The 14,332-nt window shown below is 57.0% G+C and overlaps 1 protein-coding gene across 1 annotated transcript; it reads right to left on the bottom strand.

Moving 5' to 3' along the window:
• Positions 1-701: 701 nt before the first annotated feature.
• bloc1s6 (biogenesis of lysosomal organelles complex-1, subunit 6, pallidin) lies at positions 702-14,062 on the bottom strand. Its single transcript, XM_085968952.1, has 4 exons — positions 14,014-14,062; positions 13,598-13,701; positions 9,248-9,334; positions 702-1,913 (listed from the first exon to the last, which is right to left on the bottom strand). The coding sequence occupies exons 1-4, from the start codon at positions 14,060-14,062 to the stop codon at positions 1,794-1,796; spliced, it is 360 nt and encodes a 119-aa protein (XP_085825078.1). The 3' UTR covers positions 702-1,793.
• Positions 14,063-14,332: the final 270 nt, after the last annotated feature.

The following is a 14,332-nucleotide window of genomic DNA, read 5'->3' as shown; positions in this document are numbered from 1 at the left end:
CCGGAGGTGACCAGGTCCGGAGGTGACCAGGACCGCAGGTGACCAGGACCGCAGGTGACCAGGACCGCAGGAGACCAGGACCGCAGGAGACCAGGACCGCAGGTGACCAGGACCGCAGGTGACCAGGACCGCAGGAGACCAGGACCGCAGGTGACCAGGACCGCAGGTGACCAGGTCCGCAGGTGACCAGGTCCGCAGGAGACCAGGACCGCAGGTGACCAGGACCGCAGGTGACCAGGACCGCAGGTGACCAGGACCGCAGGAGACCAGGACCGCAGGTGACCAGGTCCGGAGGTGACCAGGTCCGGAGGTGACCAGGTCCGGAGGTGACCAGGTCCGGAGGTGACCAGGACCGCAGGTGACCAGGACCGCAGGAGACCAGGTGATCTCAGGAGGAAGTTAAAAGTCTCCAAGGAGAGAATCGGTGGGGAAAAAATATATATAATTTCCTTCATAGAAATTTTATGAACAATTAACGTAGTAAAGCTATTTTATTAAAAGCAAAACTGGATCAGTGAAAACTTAACCTCAGTCAAAGCATAAGAAATAGGAGCAGGAGTAGGCACTACGGCCCCTCAATAAGATCACGGCTGATCATCGACCTCAACTCCACTTTCCCGCCCGATCCCCATATCCCTTGATTGCCTTTTAGAGTCCAAAAATGTATCGATCTCAGTAATTAAAAGCTAAACACACAGAAATGGGGTGAGAAATTCAAAGTTTATTGGTTTGCAGGAAGTTGTGACAATGACCAGAGAACATAATGTGATGTGAAACAATTTGTACAATTAGTTGCTAATATGGCACCAGCCCAAAGTGAAACCATTGCATGTGCCCTGATAGACCAGACAGGACACACTCCCTCACTGCATCTTACATAACTTCTAGTATCTGTGCTCAGAAACTCAGGCTGTACTCAGTGAATCGCCCAGCACACAATCTAAAGCCGGAACTGATCCTAACAAAGGTCCAAAACTTCCAAACCAAACACCTCGACATGCTCCTAAATTGAATTTTCAATATTCTCACCCAGCCTAACATTTCCTGGAAGGCCGCGCCGATATCCTGGGAGGCTCTGGAGATGTAAACAGGCTCAATGAACTCACGACTCCCAGTCAACACTCAAACAGCAAGTTGGGCCTGGCTTCCATCAATAGTTCCTCCGATTTTGACTGGTGTGAATCAAGGATGTCACCAGCTCACCTCGGGGCACCAGCTCACCTCGGGGCACCAGCTCACCTCGGGGCACCAAACGAGCTCCTAACTCAAGTGAGATGAATACGGGTTTCCAGTCAAACAGTCTTCTGTTCACAACAGTAATTTCAGGGCCTGGACTATTTAAAAAATATATAAACCTGGAAGAATGTGTTGCCGACATCGCGTGACGGGACAGTGGGTGACAGGGCAGCGCGTGACTGGGCAGCGCGTGACGGTGCAGTGGGTGACCGGGCAATGCGTGACGGCATCGCGTGACGGGGCAGCGCTTGTGCTTCAAAACAATCCAAGGAGGCAGTTTAAGATCCCACAGCAGGAACGCAGGCTACAATATATTGTATTGAAAAGTTACTCAACTGCAAACCTCCACTTCTCAAAATCAGCATTTGAATTTTATACACTGCCTGTATTTTAAATTAATCCCAAACATAGAAACAAACAGAAGGTTAGACGTCATAATTTCCTGCTCCAAGCCATCGAGAAGGGACCACAAGACATCCTGTAAATGGCAAAGAGATTCCAGTCTGCAGGAGTTCTCCGAGCTAAGCCACCACGTTGGCCCCGTGGCATTGGCTGGGCTAGGAGAGCTTCGCAGGCTTGGCAATGAGTTGCCGCTCCCGCTCCAGCTCCTTCTCTCGCCGCTGTTCCCGCTCCAGCTCGTCCTTCCGCCGCTGCTGCTGGAGCTTTAACGCTCGTCTCTGCAAATAGATGAGAAGAAACAAAGGAGTGTTTTAAAGGTTTCACAATAACTCCGAGGGACAAAGGCCACTCCCCACAGAAGCGCAGATGGAGTTGACATTGACTACAAGAGAAGGGACAGTCAAACACACTTTTCAGAAATTTTCAACTGACCTAAACCACAAGGTAAAGATTCGTGACAGAACTTGAGCTGGAGAGAGGGACCTGAACAGTAACTGGTTGAAGAGTGACTGAGTTAATAAAATAACAGTAGAAATGATCGATGATCAATGATATATAATGGCCAAAGGAACACAGTACAGGTATATGAAATACGCCATCATGAAGAAAGATCCTGATCACAAAGCTAGCAAGATAGGGAGACCCATCAGCCTGTAATAACTGGAGTGCAGTCAGTAAGTTCCACCCCTTTGTATTCCAGCCCCTCTGAGATAGAGGCCAACATTCTATTACCCTTTCGGATTACTTTTTGTACCTGTTCACTAGCTTTTACATGGACACCCAAATCTCTCTGCTCTTCCACAGTTTCTAGTTTCCCACATTTAGAAAATATTCCAATTTACCTTTCTTGGATCCAAAGTGGATGGCCTAACACTTGCCCACACTGATCTCCATTTGCCATAGTTTCGCTCTCTCACCTAATCTGTCCTCGACCCTTTGTAACTTCCTGCTCCCACCTGCACTACTTACTGTTCCTCCTAACTCAGTGCTCCCAACATTCATCTAGCAAATTTTACAATGTAATAAATTTCCTCAGAAGTGCATCATCATCATTTAGGAATCTTATGATGGAATGTTGTGTTAAAGTGAAGGAAAGAACAAAAGCAAAGTTTAGATTAAAGACTGCTCTCCGACTGGAGGCACGTGAATGAACAAATGGAGAGCACTGGTCACAGGTGGAGGCGCGGACTTCAGCGATGCACCAATGGCAGAAGAAGAAATACAAAGAAAAAAAGACAATAAAATTGGGCAACGTCAGACTGAAGCTCTGAACCACGAAAGCTGGAATGGACAACACTGATATTAACAAGCTCAGAGCGGAGATGTTACAGAACATAGACTAGGTCACCTATTTGGGAATACAGTATGCAGCAATGCTGTGCCATTGGGAAGCTAGTCCATGGGGGTGTCCTCGCCATGTTGGCCCATGCATCAGTCACCTGTTTCACAGCTGTGTGGGCAACACATCGATAGCTACACCCTGGGATAGCCTGGAAGCGGGTAGGACAAAGCGTTAAGGGAAGAGGTGGCCTCATTGCCACACTGAGTGCTGTCGCTATGTTGGTCGGGCTCCCTGAAGAACGCCTGCTCTTCTTTGAATGGTGGTATTTCTGACAATGCAGCACTCCCTCAGTACTGCACTTGATTGTCCGCCCAGATTGTGTGTTTAAGTCCTGATGCCAACTGATCCAAACTAATGTTTGGATTTCCTGACACTCCCTAGCCTCTCTTTTTTCAGCTCTTCCTCCTCGGCTAAAGCCTTGGAAATATTTAACAAAAATTAAAAAAAATAGCAGGAGACAGTAATGACAACGCACTATAATCGGAAATAAAATAAGGCCTAAAAATCCTCGAACCCTTTGACAGGTCACAGCCCCAGACTGGCAAAGGGAGCACCCAGTCCTAAGTGGGTGGAAGGTTCAACACTCAAATAAAGCTAGGTTTCTTTTCAGAGCCTTTAAGGTCAGTCTAAGCTGGAAAATCGTACTCGACACTAAAGTGGCAGATCCAACTATATTCTCAGGCCCCGGCATCTGCTCCATTGTTACACTACCACCCTGTGAGCAGACAATCTGCCCCTCTCACAATCAGCTGGGTGGGTAAAGTGAACAAGAGAGTCAAAGAAAAATGAAAGCATCTGCCAGCAAAGCCCCCAAGGTCCCTCACGGCGAGTCCGTGCACTGAGGAGGCAAAACTCTTGCTCATCGCACCAAGCACTGAAATGGCAGCCATTTGAAATGGGGACGTCAGCGGTCAAGAATAAGTGGCGGAACGCTGGCGGGGAAGGTCCGACTGGAAAGCTGACATCACCTGGGAATAAATACAACCACAAACCGAGTAACAGAGGGAAATATCCCAAATCCTCGGTCCAACATTGGCAGCCTCGCTCCACTATGAGCAATTTCTCCTGATCCAATTGCATAAACACGCTTCACAACAGAAAGCTGGTTAATGGACAGAAAACTAAGAGTTATTCAGATTGGAAAAGGGTTGGAAATGATGTACCCGAGGGGAGGGTCCGTGTGATGTTCCCCAGGGGAGGGTCCGTGTGATGTTCCCCAGGGGAGGGTCCGTGTGATGTACCCGAGGGGAGGGTCTGTGTGATGTTCCCCAGGGGAGGGTCCGTGCGATGTTCCCCAGGGGAGGGTCCGTGCGATGTTCCCCAGGGGAGGGTCCGTGCGATGTTCCCCAGGGGAGGGTCCGTGCGATGTTCCCCAGGGAAGGTCCGTGCGATGTTCCCCAGGGGAGGGTCCGTGCGATGTTCCCCAGGGGAGGGTCCGTGCGATGTTCCCCAGGGGAGGGTCCGTGCGATGTTCCCCAGGGGAGGGTCCGTGCGATGTTCCCCGGGGAGGGTCCGTGTGATGTTCCATGGGGAGGGTCCGTGTGATGTTCCCCAGGGGAGGGTCTGGGTGATGTTCCCCAGGGGAGGGTCCGTGCGATGTTCCCCAGGGGAGGGTCCGTGTGATGTTCCATGGGGAGGGTCCGTGTGATGTTCCCCAGGGGAGGGTCCGTGCGATGTTCCCTTTGGGAGGGTCCGTGCGATGTTCCCTTTGGGAGGGTCTGTGTGATGTTCCATGGGGAGGGTCTGTGTGATGTTCCATGGGGAGGGTCCGTGTGATGTTCCCCATGGGGAGGGTCCGTGTGATGTACCCGAGGGGAGGGTCTGTGTGATGTTCCCCAGGGGAGGGTCCGTGCGATGTTCCCCAGGGGAGGGTCCGTGCGATGTTCCCCAGGGGAGGGTCCGTGCGATGTTCCCCAGGGGAGGGTCCGTGCGATGTTCCCCAGGGGAGGGTCCGTGCGATGTTCCCCAGGGGAGGGTCCGTGCGATGTTCCCCAGGGGAGGGTCCGTGCGATGTTCCCCAGGGGAGGGTCCGTGCGATGTTCCCCAGGGGAGGGTCCGTGCGATGTTCCCCAGGGGAGGGTCCGTGCGATGTTCCCCAGGGGAGGGTCCGTGCGATGTTCCCCAGGGGAGGGTCCGTGCGATGTTCCCCAGGGGAGGGTCCGTGCGATGTTCCCCAGGGGAGGGTCCGTGCGATGTTCCCCAGGGGAGGGTCCGTGCGATGTTCCCCAGGGGAGGGTCCGTGCGATGTTCCCCAGGGGAGGGTCCGTGCGATGTTCCCCAGGGGAGGGTCCGTGCGATGTTCCCCAGGGGAGGGTCCGCGTTATATTCCCCAGGGGAGGGTCCGTGCGATGTTCCCCAGGGGAGGGTCCGTGCGATGTTCCCCAGGGGAGGGTCCGTGCGATGTTCCATGGGGAGGGTCCGTGCGATGTTCCCCAGGGGAGGGTCCGTGCGATGTTCCCCAGGGGAGGGTCCGTGCGATGTTCCCCAGGGGAGGGTCCGTGCGATGTTCCCCAGGGGAGGGTCAGTGCGATGTTCCCCAGGGGAGGGTCCGTGCGATGTTCCCCAGGGGAGGGTCCGTGCGATGTTCCCCAGGGGAGGGTCCGTGCGATGTTCCCCAGGGGAGGGTCAGTGCGATGTTCCCCGGGGGAGGGTCCGTGCGATGTTCCCCGGGGGAGGGTCCGTGCGATGTTCCCCAGGGGAGGGTCCGTGCGATGTTCCATGGGGAGGGTCCGTGCGATGTTCCCCAGGGGAGGGTCCGTGCGATGTTCCATGGGGAGGGTCCGTGCGATGTTCCCCAGGGGAGGGTCCGTGCGATGTTCCCCAGGGGAGGGTCCGTGCGATGTTCCCCAGGGGAGGGTCCGTGCGATGTTCCCCAGGGGAGGGTCCGTGCGATGTTCCCCAGGGGAGGGTCCGTGCGATGTTCCCCAGGGGAGGGTCCGTGCGATGTTCCCCAGGGGAGGGTCCGTGCGATGTTCCATGGGGAGGGTCCGTGCGATGTTCCCCAGGGGAGGGTCAGTGCGATGTTCCCCAGGGGAGGGTCCGTGCGATGTTCCCCAGGGGAGGGTCCGTGCGATGTTCCCCAGGGGAGGGTCCGTGCGATGTTCCCCAGGGGAGGGTCCGTGCGATGTTCCCCAGGGGAGGGTCCGTGCGATGTTCCCCAGGGGAGGGTCCGTGCGATGTTTCCCAGGGGAGGGTCCGTGCGATGTTCCCCAGGGGAGGGTCCGTGCGATGTTCCCCAGGGGAGGGTCCGTGCGATGTTTCCCAGGGGAGGGTCCGTGCGATGTTCCCCAGGGGAGGGTCCGTGCGATGTTCCCCAGGGGAGGGTCCGTGCGATGTTCCCCAGGGGAGGGTCCGTGCGATGTTCCCCAGGGGAGGGTCCGTGCGATGTTCCCCAGGGGAGGGTCCGTGCGATGTTCCCCAGGGGAGGGTCCACGCGATGTTCCCCATGGGGAGGGTCCGTGCGATGTTCCCCAGGGGAGGGTCCGTGCGATGTTCCCCAGGGGAGGGTCTGTGTGATGTTCCCCAGGGGAGGGTCCGTGCGATGTTCCCCAGGGGAGGGTCCGTGCGATGTTCCCCAGGGGAGGGTCCGTGCGATGTTCCCCAGGGGAGGGTCCGTGCGATGTTCCCCAGGGGAGGGTCCGTGCGATGTTCCATGGGGAGGGTCCGTGTGATGTTCCCCAGGGGAGGGTCTGTGCGATGTTCCATGGGGAGGGTCCGTGCGATGTTCCCCAGGGGAGGGTCCGTGCGATGTTCCATGGGGAGGGTCCGTGCGATGTTCCCCAGGGGAGGGTCTGTGCGATGTTCCATGTGGAGGGTCCGTGTGATGTTCCCCATGGGGAGGGTCCGTGCGATGTTCCCCAGGGGAGGGTCCGTGCGATGTTCCCCAGGGGAGGGTCCGTGCGATGTTCCCCAGGGGAGGGTCCGTGCGATGTTCCCCAGGGGAGGGTCCGTGCGATGTTCCCCAGGGGAGGGTCCGTGCGATGTTCCCCAGGGGAGGGTCCGTGCGATGTTCCCCAAGGGAGGGTCTGTGTGATGTTCCATGGGGAGGGTCCGTGCGATGTTCCCCAGGGGAGGGTCTGTGTGATGTTCCATGGGGAGGGTCCGTGCGATGTTCCCCAGGGGAGGGTCTGTGTGATGTTCCCCAGGGGAGGGTCTGTGCGATGTTCCCCAGGGGAGGGTCCGTGCGATGTTCCCCAGGGGAGGGTCTGTGTGATGTTCCATGGGGAGGGTCCGTGCGATGTTCCCCAGGGGAGGGTCTGTGTGATGTTCCCCAGGGGAGGGTCCGTGCGATGTTCCCCAGGGGAGGGTCCGTGCGATGTTCCCCAGGGGAGGGTCTGTGCGATGTTCCATGGGGAGGGTCCACGCGATGTTCCCCAGGGGAGGGTCCGTGCGATGTTCCCCAGGGGAGGGTCCGTGCGATGTTCCCCAGGGGAGGGTCCGTGCGATGTTCCCCAGGGGAGGGTCTGTGTGATGTTCCATGGGGAGGGTCCACGCGATGTTCCCCAGGGGAGGGTCCGTGCGATGTTCCATGGGGAGGGTCCGTGCGATGTTCCCCAGGGGAGGGTCCGTGCGATGTTCCCCAGGGGAGGGTCCGTGCGATGTTCCCCAGGGGAGGGTCCACGCGATGTTCCCCAGGGGAGGGTCCGTGCGATGTTCCCCAGGGGAGGGTCTGTGTGATGTTCCCCAGGGGAGGGTCCGTGCGATATTCCCCAGGGGAGGGTCCGTGCGATGTTCCCCAGGGGAGGGTCCGTGCGATGTTCCCCAGGGGAGGGTCCGTGCGATATTCCCCAGGGGAGGGTCCGTGCGATGTTCCCCAGGGGAGGGTCCGCGTTATATTCCCCAGGGGAGGGTCCGTGCGATGTTCCCCAGGGGAGGGTCCGTGCGATGTTCCCCAGGGGAGGGTCTGTGTGATGTTCCCCAGGGGAGGGTCCGTGCGATGTTCCCCAGGGGAGGGTCCGTGCGATGTTCCCCAGGGGAGGGTCCGTGCGATGTTCCCCAGGGGAGGGTCCGTGTGATATTCCCCGGGGGAGGGTCCGTGCGATGTTCCCCAGGGGAGGGTCCGTGCGATGTTCCCCAGGGGAGGGTCCGTGCGATGTTCCCCAGGGGAGGGTCCGTGCGATGTTCCCCAGGGGAGGGTCCGTGCGATGTTCCCCAGGGGAGGGTCCGTGCGATGTTCCCCAGGGGAGGGTCCGTGCGATGTTCCCCAGGGGAGGGTCCGTGCGATGTTCCCCAGGGGAGGGTCCGCGTGATATTCCCCGGGGGAGGGTCCGCGCGATGTTCCCCAGGGGAGGGTCCGTGCGATGTTCCCCAGGGGAGGGTCCGTGTGATGTTCCCCGGGGGAGGGTCCGTGTGATGTTCCCCAGGGGAGGGTCCGTGCGATGTTCCCCAGGGGAGGGTCCGTGCGATGTTCCCCAGGGGAGGGTCCGTGCGATGTTCCCCAGGGGAGGGTCCGTGCGATGTTCCCCATGGGGAGGGTCCGTGCGATGTTCCCCAGGGGAGGGTCCGTGCGATGTTCCCCAGGGGAGGGTCCGTGCGATGTTCCCCAGGGGAGGGTCCGTGCGATGTTCCCCGGGGGAGGGTCTGTGTGATGTTCCCCAGGGGAGGGTCCGTGCGATGTTCCCCAGGGGAGGGTCCGTGCGATGTTCCCCAGGGGAGGGTCCGTGCGATGTTCCCCAGGGGAGGGTCCGTGCGATGTTCCCCAGGGGAGGGTCCACGTGATGTTCCCCAGGGGAGGGTCCGTGCGATGTTCCCCAGGGGAGGGTCCGTGCGATGTTCCCCAGGGGAGGGTCCGTGCGATGTTCCCCAGGGGAGGGTCCGTGCGATGTTCCCCAGGGGAGGGTCCACGTGATGTTCCCCAGGGGAGGGTCCGTGTGATATTCCCCAGGGGAGGGTCCGTGCGATGTTCCCCAGGGGAGGGTCCGTGTGATATTCCCCAGGGGAGGGTCCGTGCGATGTTCCCCAGGGGAGGGTCCGTGTGATATTCCCCGGGGGAGGGTCTGTGTGATATTCCCCAGGGGAGGGTCCGTGCGATGTTCCATGGGGAGGGTCCGCGTGATATTCCCCAGGGGAGGGTCCGTGCGATGTTCCCCAGGGGAGGGTCCGTGCGATGTTCCCCAGGGGAGGGTCCGTGCGATGTTCCATGGGGAGGGTCCGTGCGATGTTCCCCAGGGGAGGGTCCGTGCGATATTCCCCAGGGGAGGGTCCGTGCGATGTTCCCCAGGGGAGGGTCCGTGCGATGTTCCCCAGGGGAGGGTCTGTGTTGTCACTTACCTTTAGTTTACTTGTCTTTTCGTGCAATGTTATCATTTCCTTTCGAATGTTAACCAGCTTATTGTAGTAACATTTCGCTTCTGTGAACTAAAGGGAAAAGAATGAACAAAATTTAGTTTTAAAATTAATCATATTCAGAAAAGTTTCCACAAAAATATGTTAACCAACATAAGTTGAGGTGGAATACAGTCCATGAGGGCGAGTTCCTGCTCAGCACCGGTTCGATTCACAGAAACAAGGAAAACAATGTATGGCCAAGTATTGCAGAGTCTGGCACAATAAACATTTCCTGCAACTGAGACCCGATATCCAGCTCTGCCTCGTAATACTAATACAATAGCAAAATACTGTGGATGCTGAAAATCTGAAATAACAACAGAAAATGCTGGAAGCACTCAGCAGGCCAGGCATCATCTGTGGAGAGAGAAACAGAGTTAATGTTTCAGGTCTGGGACCCTTCATCAGAACTGGAAAAGGCTGGAGATGTAACAGATATTAAGCAGGTGCCGAGACAGGGAAAGGGGGAGGAAGGAAGTGAAGGAACATTCTGTGCTAGGGTAGGAGAGATTAAATGTTGCAAATGGGGATGACAGAATCATAAACAGCCTGAAAAATGGGGGCAGGGGTTATAGTCTGAAACATAGTCTGGGGATAGGCTATTGACAAACTCACATTGAACAACTTCTCCCTCGACTCCACTCACTTCCTCCAAATTAAAGGTGTTGCTATGGGTACCCGCATGGGTCCTAGCTATGCCTGCCTTTTCGTGGGATATGTGGAACACTCTTTGTTCCAGTCCTACTCAGGTCCCCTCCCTCGCCTCTTTTTCCGGTACATCGATGACTGTATCGGTGCCGTTTCCTGCTCGCGCCCTGAACTAGAAAATTTCATTCACTTTACTTCCAATTTCCACCCTTCCCTCACCTTCACATGGTCCATCTCCGACTCTTCCCTTCCCTTCCTTCACTTCTCTGTCTCCATCTCTGGGGATAGGCTCTTGACAAACATTCACTACAAGCCCACTGACTCCCACAGCTACCCGGACTACACTTCCTCCCACCCCGCTTCCTGTAAGGACTCTATTCCATTCTCCCAGTTTCTCCATCTCCGCCGCATCTGTTCTGACGATGCCACCTTCCACACCAGTGCTTCTGAAATGTCGTTCTTTTTCCTCAACCGAGAATTCCCCTCTACTGTGGTTGACACGGCCCTTGACCATGTCCGTTCTATCTCCCGCACTTCTGCTCTCACCCCTTCCCCTCCCTCCTAGAATCACGATAGGGTTCCCCTTGTCCTCATCTTTCACCACATTAGCCTCCACATTCAACAGATCATCCTCCACCATTTCTGCCACCTCCAACGTGATCCCACCACCAAATGCATCTTCCCCTCCCCTTTCAGCATTCCGAAGGGACCGCTCCCTCCGCAACACTCTAGTCCACTGCTCTATCACCCCCAACAGCCCTTCCCCTTCGCCCGGCACCTTCCCGTGCAAGCGCAGGAGATGCAACACCTGCCCTTTTACCTCCCCCCTTCCCACTGTCCAGGGCCCCAAACACTCCTTCCAGGTGAAACAGCGATTTACTTGTACTTCTTGCAGTTTAATATACTGTATTCGCTGCTCACGATGCGGTCTCCTCTACATTGGGGAGACCAAACGCAGATTGGGTGACCGCTTTGCGGAACACCTCCGTTCAGTCCGTAAGGGTGACCCCGAGCTTCCGGTCGCCTGTCACTTTAATTCTCCACTCCACGCCCACTCGGACCTCACCGTCCTCGGCCTCTTACACTGTTCCAATGAAGCTCAGCGTAAGCTCGAGGAACAGCACCTCATCTTTCGATTAGGCACTTTACAGCCTTCTGGACTCAACACAGAGTTCAACAATTTCAGACTATAAGCACTGCCCCCATTTTTCAGGCTGTTTATGATTCTGCCATCTCCATTTGCAACATTTAATCCCTCCTACCTCCTACCCTAGCACAGAATGTTCCTTCAATTCCTTCCTCCCGTGCCCCCCCCCCCCACCCCCCGCTGTCTGCGCCTGCTTAATATGTTACATTTCCAGCCTTTTCCAGTTCTGATGAAGGGTCCCAGACCCGAAACGTTAACTCTGTTTCTCTCTCCACGGATGCTGCCTGGCCTGCTGAGTGCTCCCAGCATTTGCTTCTGTTATTTCTGCCTCGTAATACCTTTGTTTAAGGAGCCAGGTGGGGAGCAGGGAATGGAGAACGCGCAGAGTTCAGGACGCAGCTCATCACATTTTAATATTGATGTTAAACGGACCGGCATCATTACAGTGACAGAAAGGCAAAATCTTTTTCAACAATTATCCCAAATTTGGGCATTAAAGGAACACACACGGACAGCAGGTATATTTTCCAGCAGGTTACAAACTACCTCCGTCCTACCCACGCTGTCACATCCATCGTGTGGCTGGATCACAATCTGAGGGTTTCAGGGTCGTGTTTGGGGCCAGCCCACAACTGGCTGCATTTATTCAATTCAATTCCACATCTTGATTTGCTGGGGTTTGAACTCCCAACTCTGGAATGCACTGCTCGACCAAAACTGCTCCCCCGCCTTCACTCCCACAGCAGTAGTGTTGTGTTTTATCCGTTAAAATAACAACCAGACTCTAATTACATTCAAAGGATGCAAAACTCTCAATTCCCAGCCAGTAAAATATATTTGAATATCAGTTCTGGCTGATCACATGACACAGACCAGGAACTGGCCTCCTGTTCCAGCAACAAGCCAACAAACCCCTCCCCCCACTGCACCCCCCTCCCCACTACAACCCCCTCCCCCCACTGCAACCCCCCTCCCCCCACTGCACCCCCCTCCCCCCACTGCACCCCCCTCCCCCCACTGCAACCCCCCTCCCCACTACAACCCCCTCCCCCCACTGCAACCCCCCTCCCCCCACTGCAAACCCCCCTCCCCCCACTGCAAACCCCCCTCCCCCCACTGCAAACCCCCCTCCCCACTACAACCCCCTCACCAACCCCCCTCCCCCCACTGCAACCCCCCTCCCCCCACTACAACCCCCTCCCCCCACTGCAACCCCCCTCCCCCCACTGCAAACACACCTCCCCCCCACTGCAAACCCCCCTCCCCACTGCAAACCCCCCTCCCCACTACAATCCCCTCACCAACCCCCCTCCCCCCACTGCAACCCCCTCCCCCCACTGCAACCCCCCTCCCCCCACTGCAACCCCCCTCCCCCCACTGCACCCCCCTCCCCCCACTGCAAACCCCCTCCTCCCCCCACTGCAACCCCCCCCACTGCACCCCCCCCACTGCAACCCCCCTCCCCCCACTGCAAACCCCCCCCTCCCCCCACTGCAACCCCCCCACTGCACCCCCCCACTGCAACCCCTCCCCCCACTGCAAACCCCCCCCACTGAAACCCCCCCCACTGAAATCCCCCTCCGCCCCACTGCAACCCCCGCTCCCCACTGCAAACCCCCTCCCCCCACTTCAAAACCCCCTCCCCCCACTGCAAACGCCCTCCCCCCCCACTGCAAATCCCTCCCCCCACTGAAAACCCCCCCTCCCCCCACTGCAAACCCCCTCCCCCCCACTGAAACCCCCCCTCCCCCCACTGCAACCCCCTCTCCCCCCACTGAAACCCCCCTCCCCCCCGACTGCAACCCCCCTCCCCCCACTGCAGCCCCCTCCCCCCACTGCAAACCCCTCCCCCCTCTGAAACCCCCCCTCCCCACACTGCACACCCCCTCCCCCCCACTGAAACCCCCCCTCCCCCCACTGCAAAACCCTCCCCCCACTGAAACCACCCCCTCCCCCCACTGCAACCCCCCTCCCCCCCACTGAAACCCCCCCTCCCCCCACTGCAAAACCCTCCCCCACTGAAACCCCCCTCCCCCCACTGAAACCCCCCTCCCCCCACTGCAACCCCCCTCCCCCCACTGCAAACCCCCTCCCCCACTGCAGCCCCCTCCCCCCACTGAAAACCCCCCTCCCCCACTGCAAACCCCCCCTCCCCCCACTGCAAACCCCCCCTCCCCCCACTGCAAACCCCCCCTCCCCCCACCTGTAAACCCCTCCCCCCACCTGTAAATGAGACATGGACTGCAGCCTAAGGCAGTTACACCCAGTGCAGCTCCAATGACATTAATAAGCCTCACGAATTCTGCTTTTGTGGTTTATGCAGGGCTGTGGGGAAAGAGCAGTGAGTGGGATTAAATGGATAGCTTTCAAAGAGCTGGCACAGGCACGATTGGCCGAATGGCCTCCTGCTGGGCTGTCTGATTCTATGATTATGAAGCCATCTCAATTCCTCGTGTAGCTGCTGCAATCTACGTTATCCGACACACAGCGGTACTTACAAGCGCATTGATATCCAGCACTAAATGACACTCGCGGAACTTGGCAATCTCCTGTTCCAGGGTATCCAACAGGACCACTTGGTTCTGTCTAAAATAATTCAAATACAGACAGTTTTAAAATGTGACAAAATCTATTCCTGTTCTCAGTCCTATTTCAGACTTTGCTGGTTCACCGGTTTCCACAGGTAACTGTGCTGCCCCCACAGTTCAGCAGCTGTTTTCAGTGGTTCTGTTCAGAGACTGGGAGGTGCAGGCTGGGAGCAAGCTCTGCTATCAGAGGCCAGTCACTCAGGAACATCCCAGCATCTATCGGAAGTTACATCCCATCTATACCCCACCACTCACATACCCCCACTCCCCCCCTCAGATACTCCTAGTCTGTCACATGTGGACATTTCCCAGTTTGGATCAGTTACCAGCTCCGTCCCAGTGGATTTCCGTCAAGGCTCCATCATGTTCCTCCATTTCAACTCCTGCCTCCAGTCGCCTCATTTTATTTCTAATGCTTTGCAGTATTTGCATATAAACACTGCAGCTGTGGCCCATTCAGACTCAATATCCTTTTCCCTTCCACATTTTACTTATTCTGCCCTTTAACCTCTCTGTGCCTCCTTTTAAATGATTATGTTAACACTCCTTGCCCCTTCACTATACTTAACCTTTCCCCATTTACACAAGGTCTGCCTCAGTACCCTGATGCCTTAACTCCTCTCCCACTGCTCCAGGTATCCTCTC

This window comes from Somniosus microcephalus, chromosome 27 (assembly GCF_052327205.1).
Source record: "Somniosus microcephalus isolate GS21.2 chromosome 27, FLI_Smic_1.0, whole genome shotgun sequence".
Taxonomy (NCBI): Eukaryota; Metazoa; Chordata; class Chondrichthyes; order Squaliformes; family Somniosidae; genus Somniosus; species Somniosus microcephalus.
The sequence above is the reverse complement of the archived record's forward strand: the minus strand, read 5'-3'. Positions and strand labels throughout refer to the sequence as shown.

Excerpts from the sequence above, each read along its gene's own strand:
- bloc1s6 (XM_085968952.1), bottom strand. The coding sequence starts at position 14,062 with ATGGAGGAACATGATGGAGCCTTGACGGAAATCCACTGGGACGGAGCT. Across the intron at positions 9,335-13,597 it reads TGCTGGATATCAATGCGCTT|TTCACAGAAGCGAAATGTTA; the intron begins GTAAGTACCGCT and ends TTTTCCCTTTAG. Across the intron at positions 1,914-9,247 it reads AAAAGACAAGTAAACTAAAG|AGACGAGCGTTAAAGCTCCA; the intron begins GTAAGTGACAAC and ends ATCTATTTGCAG.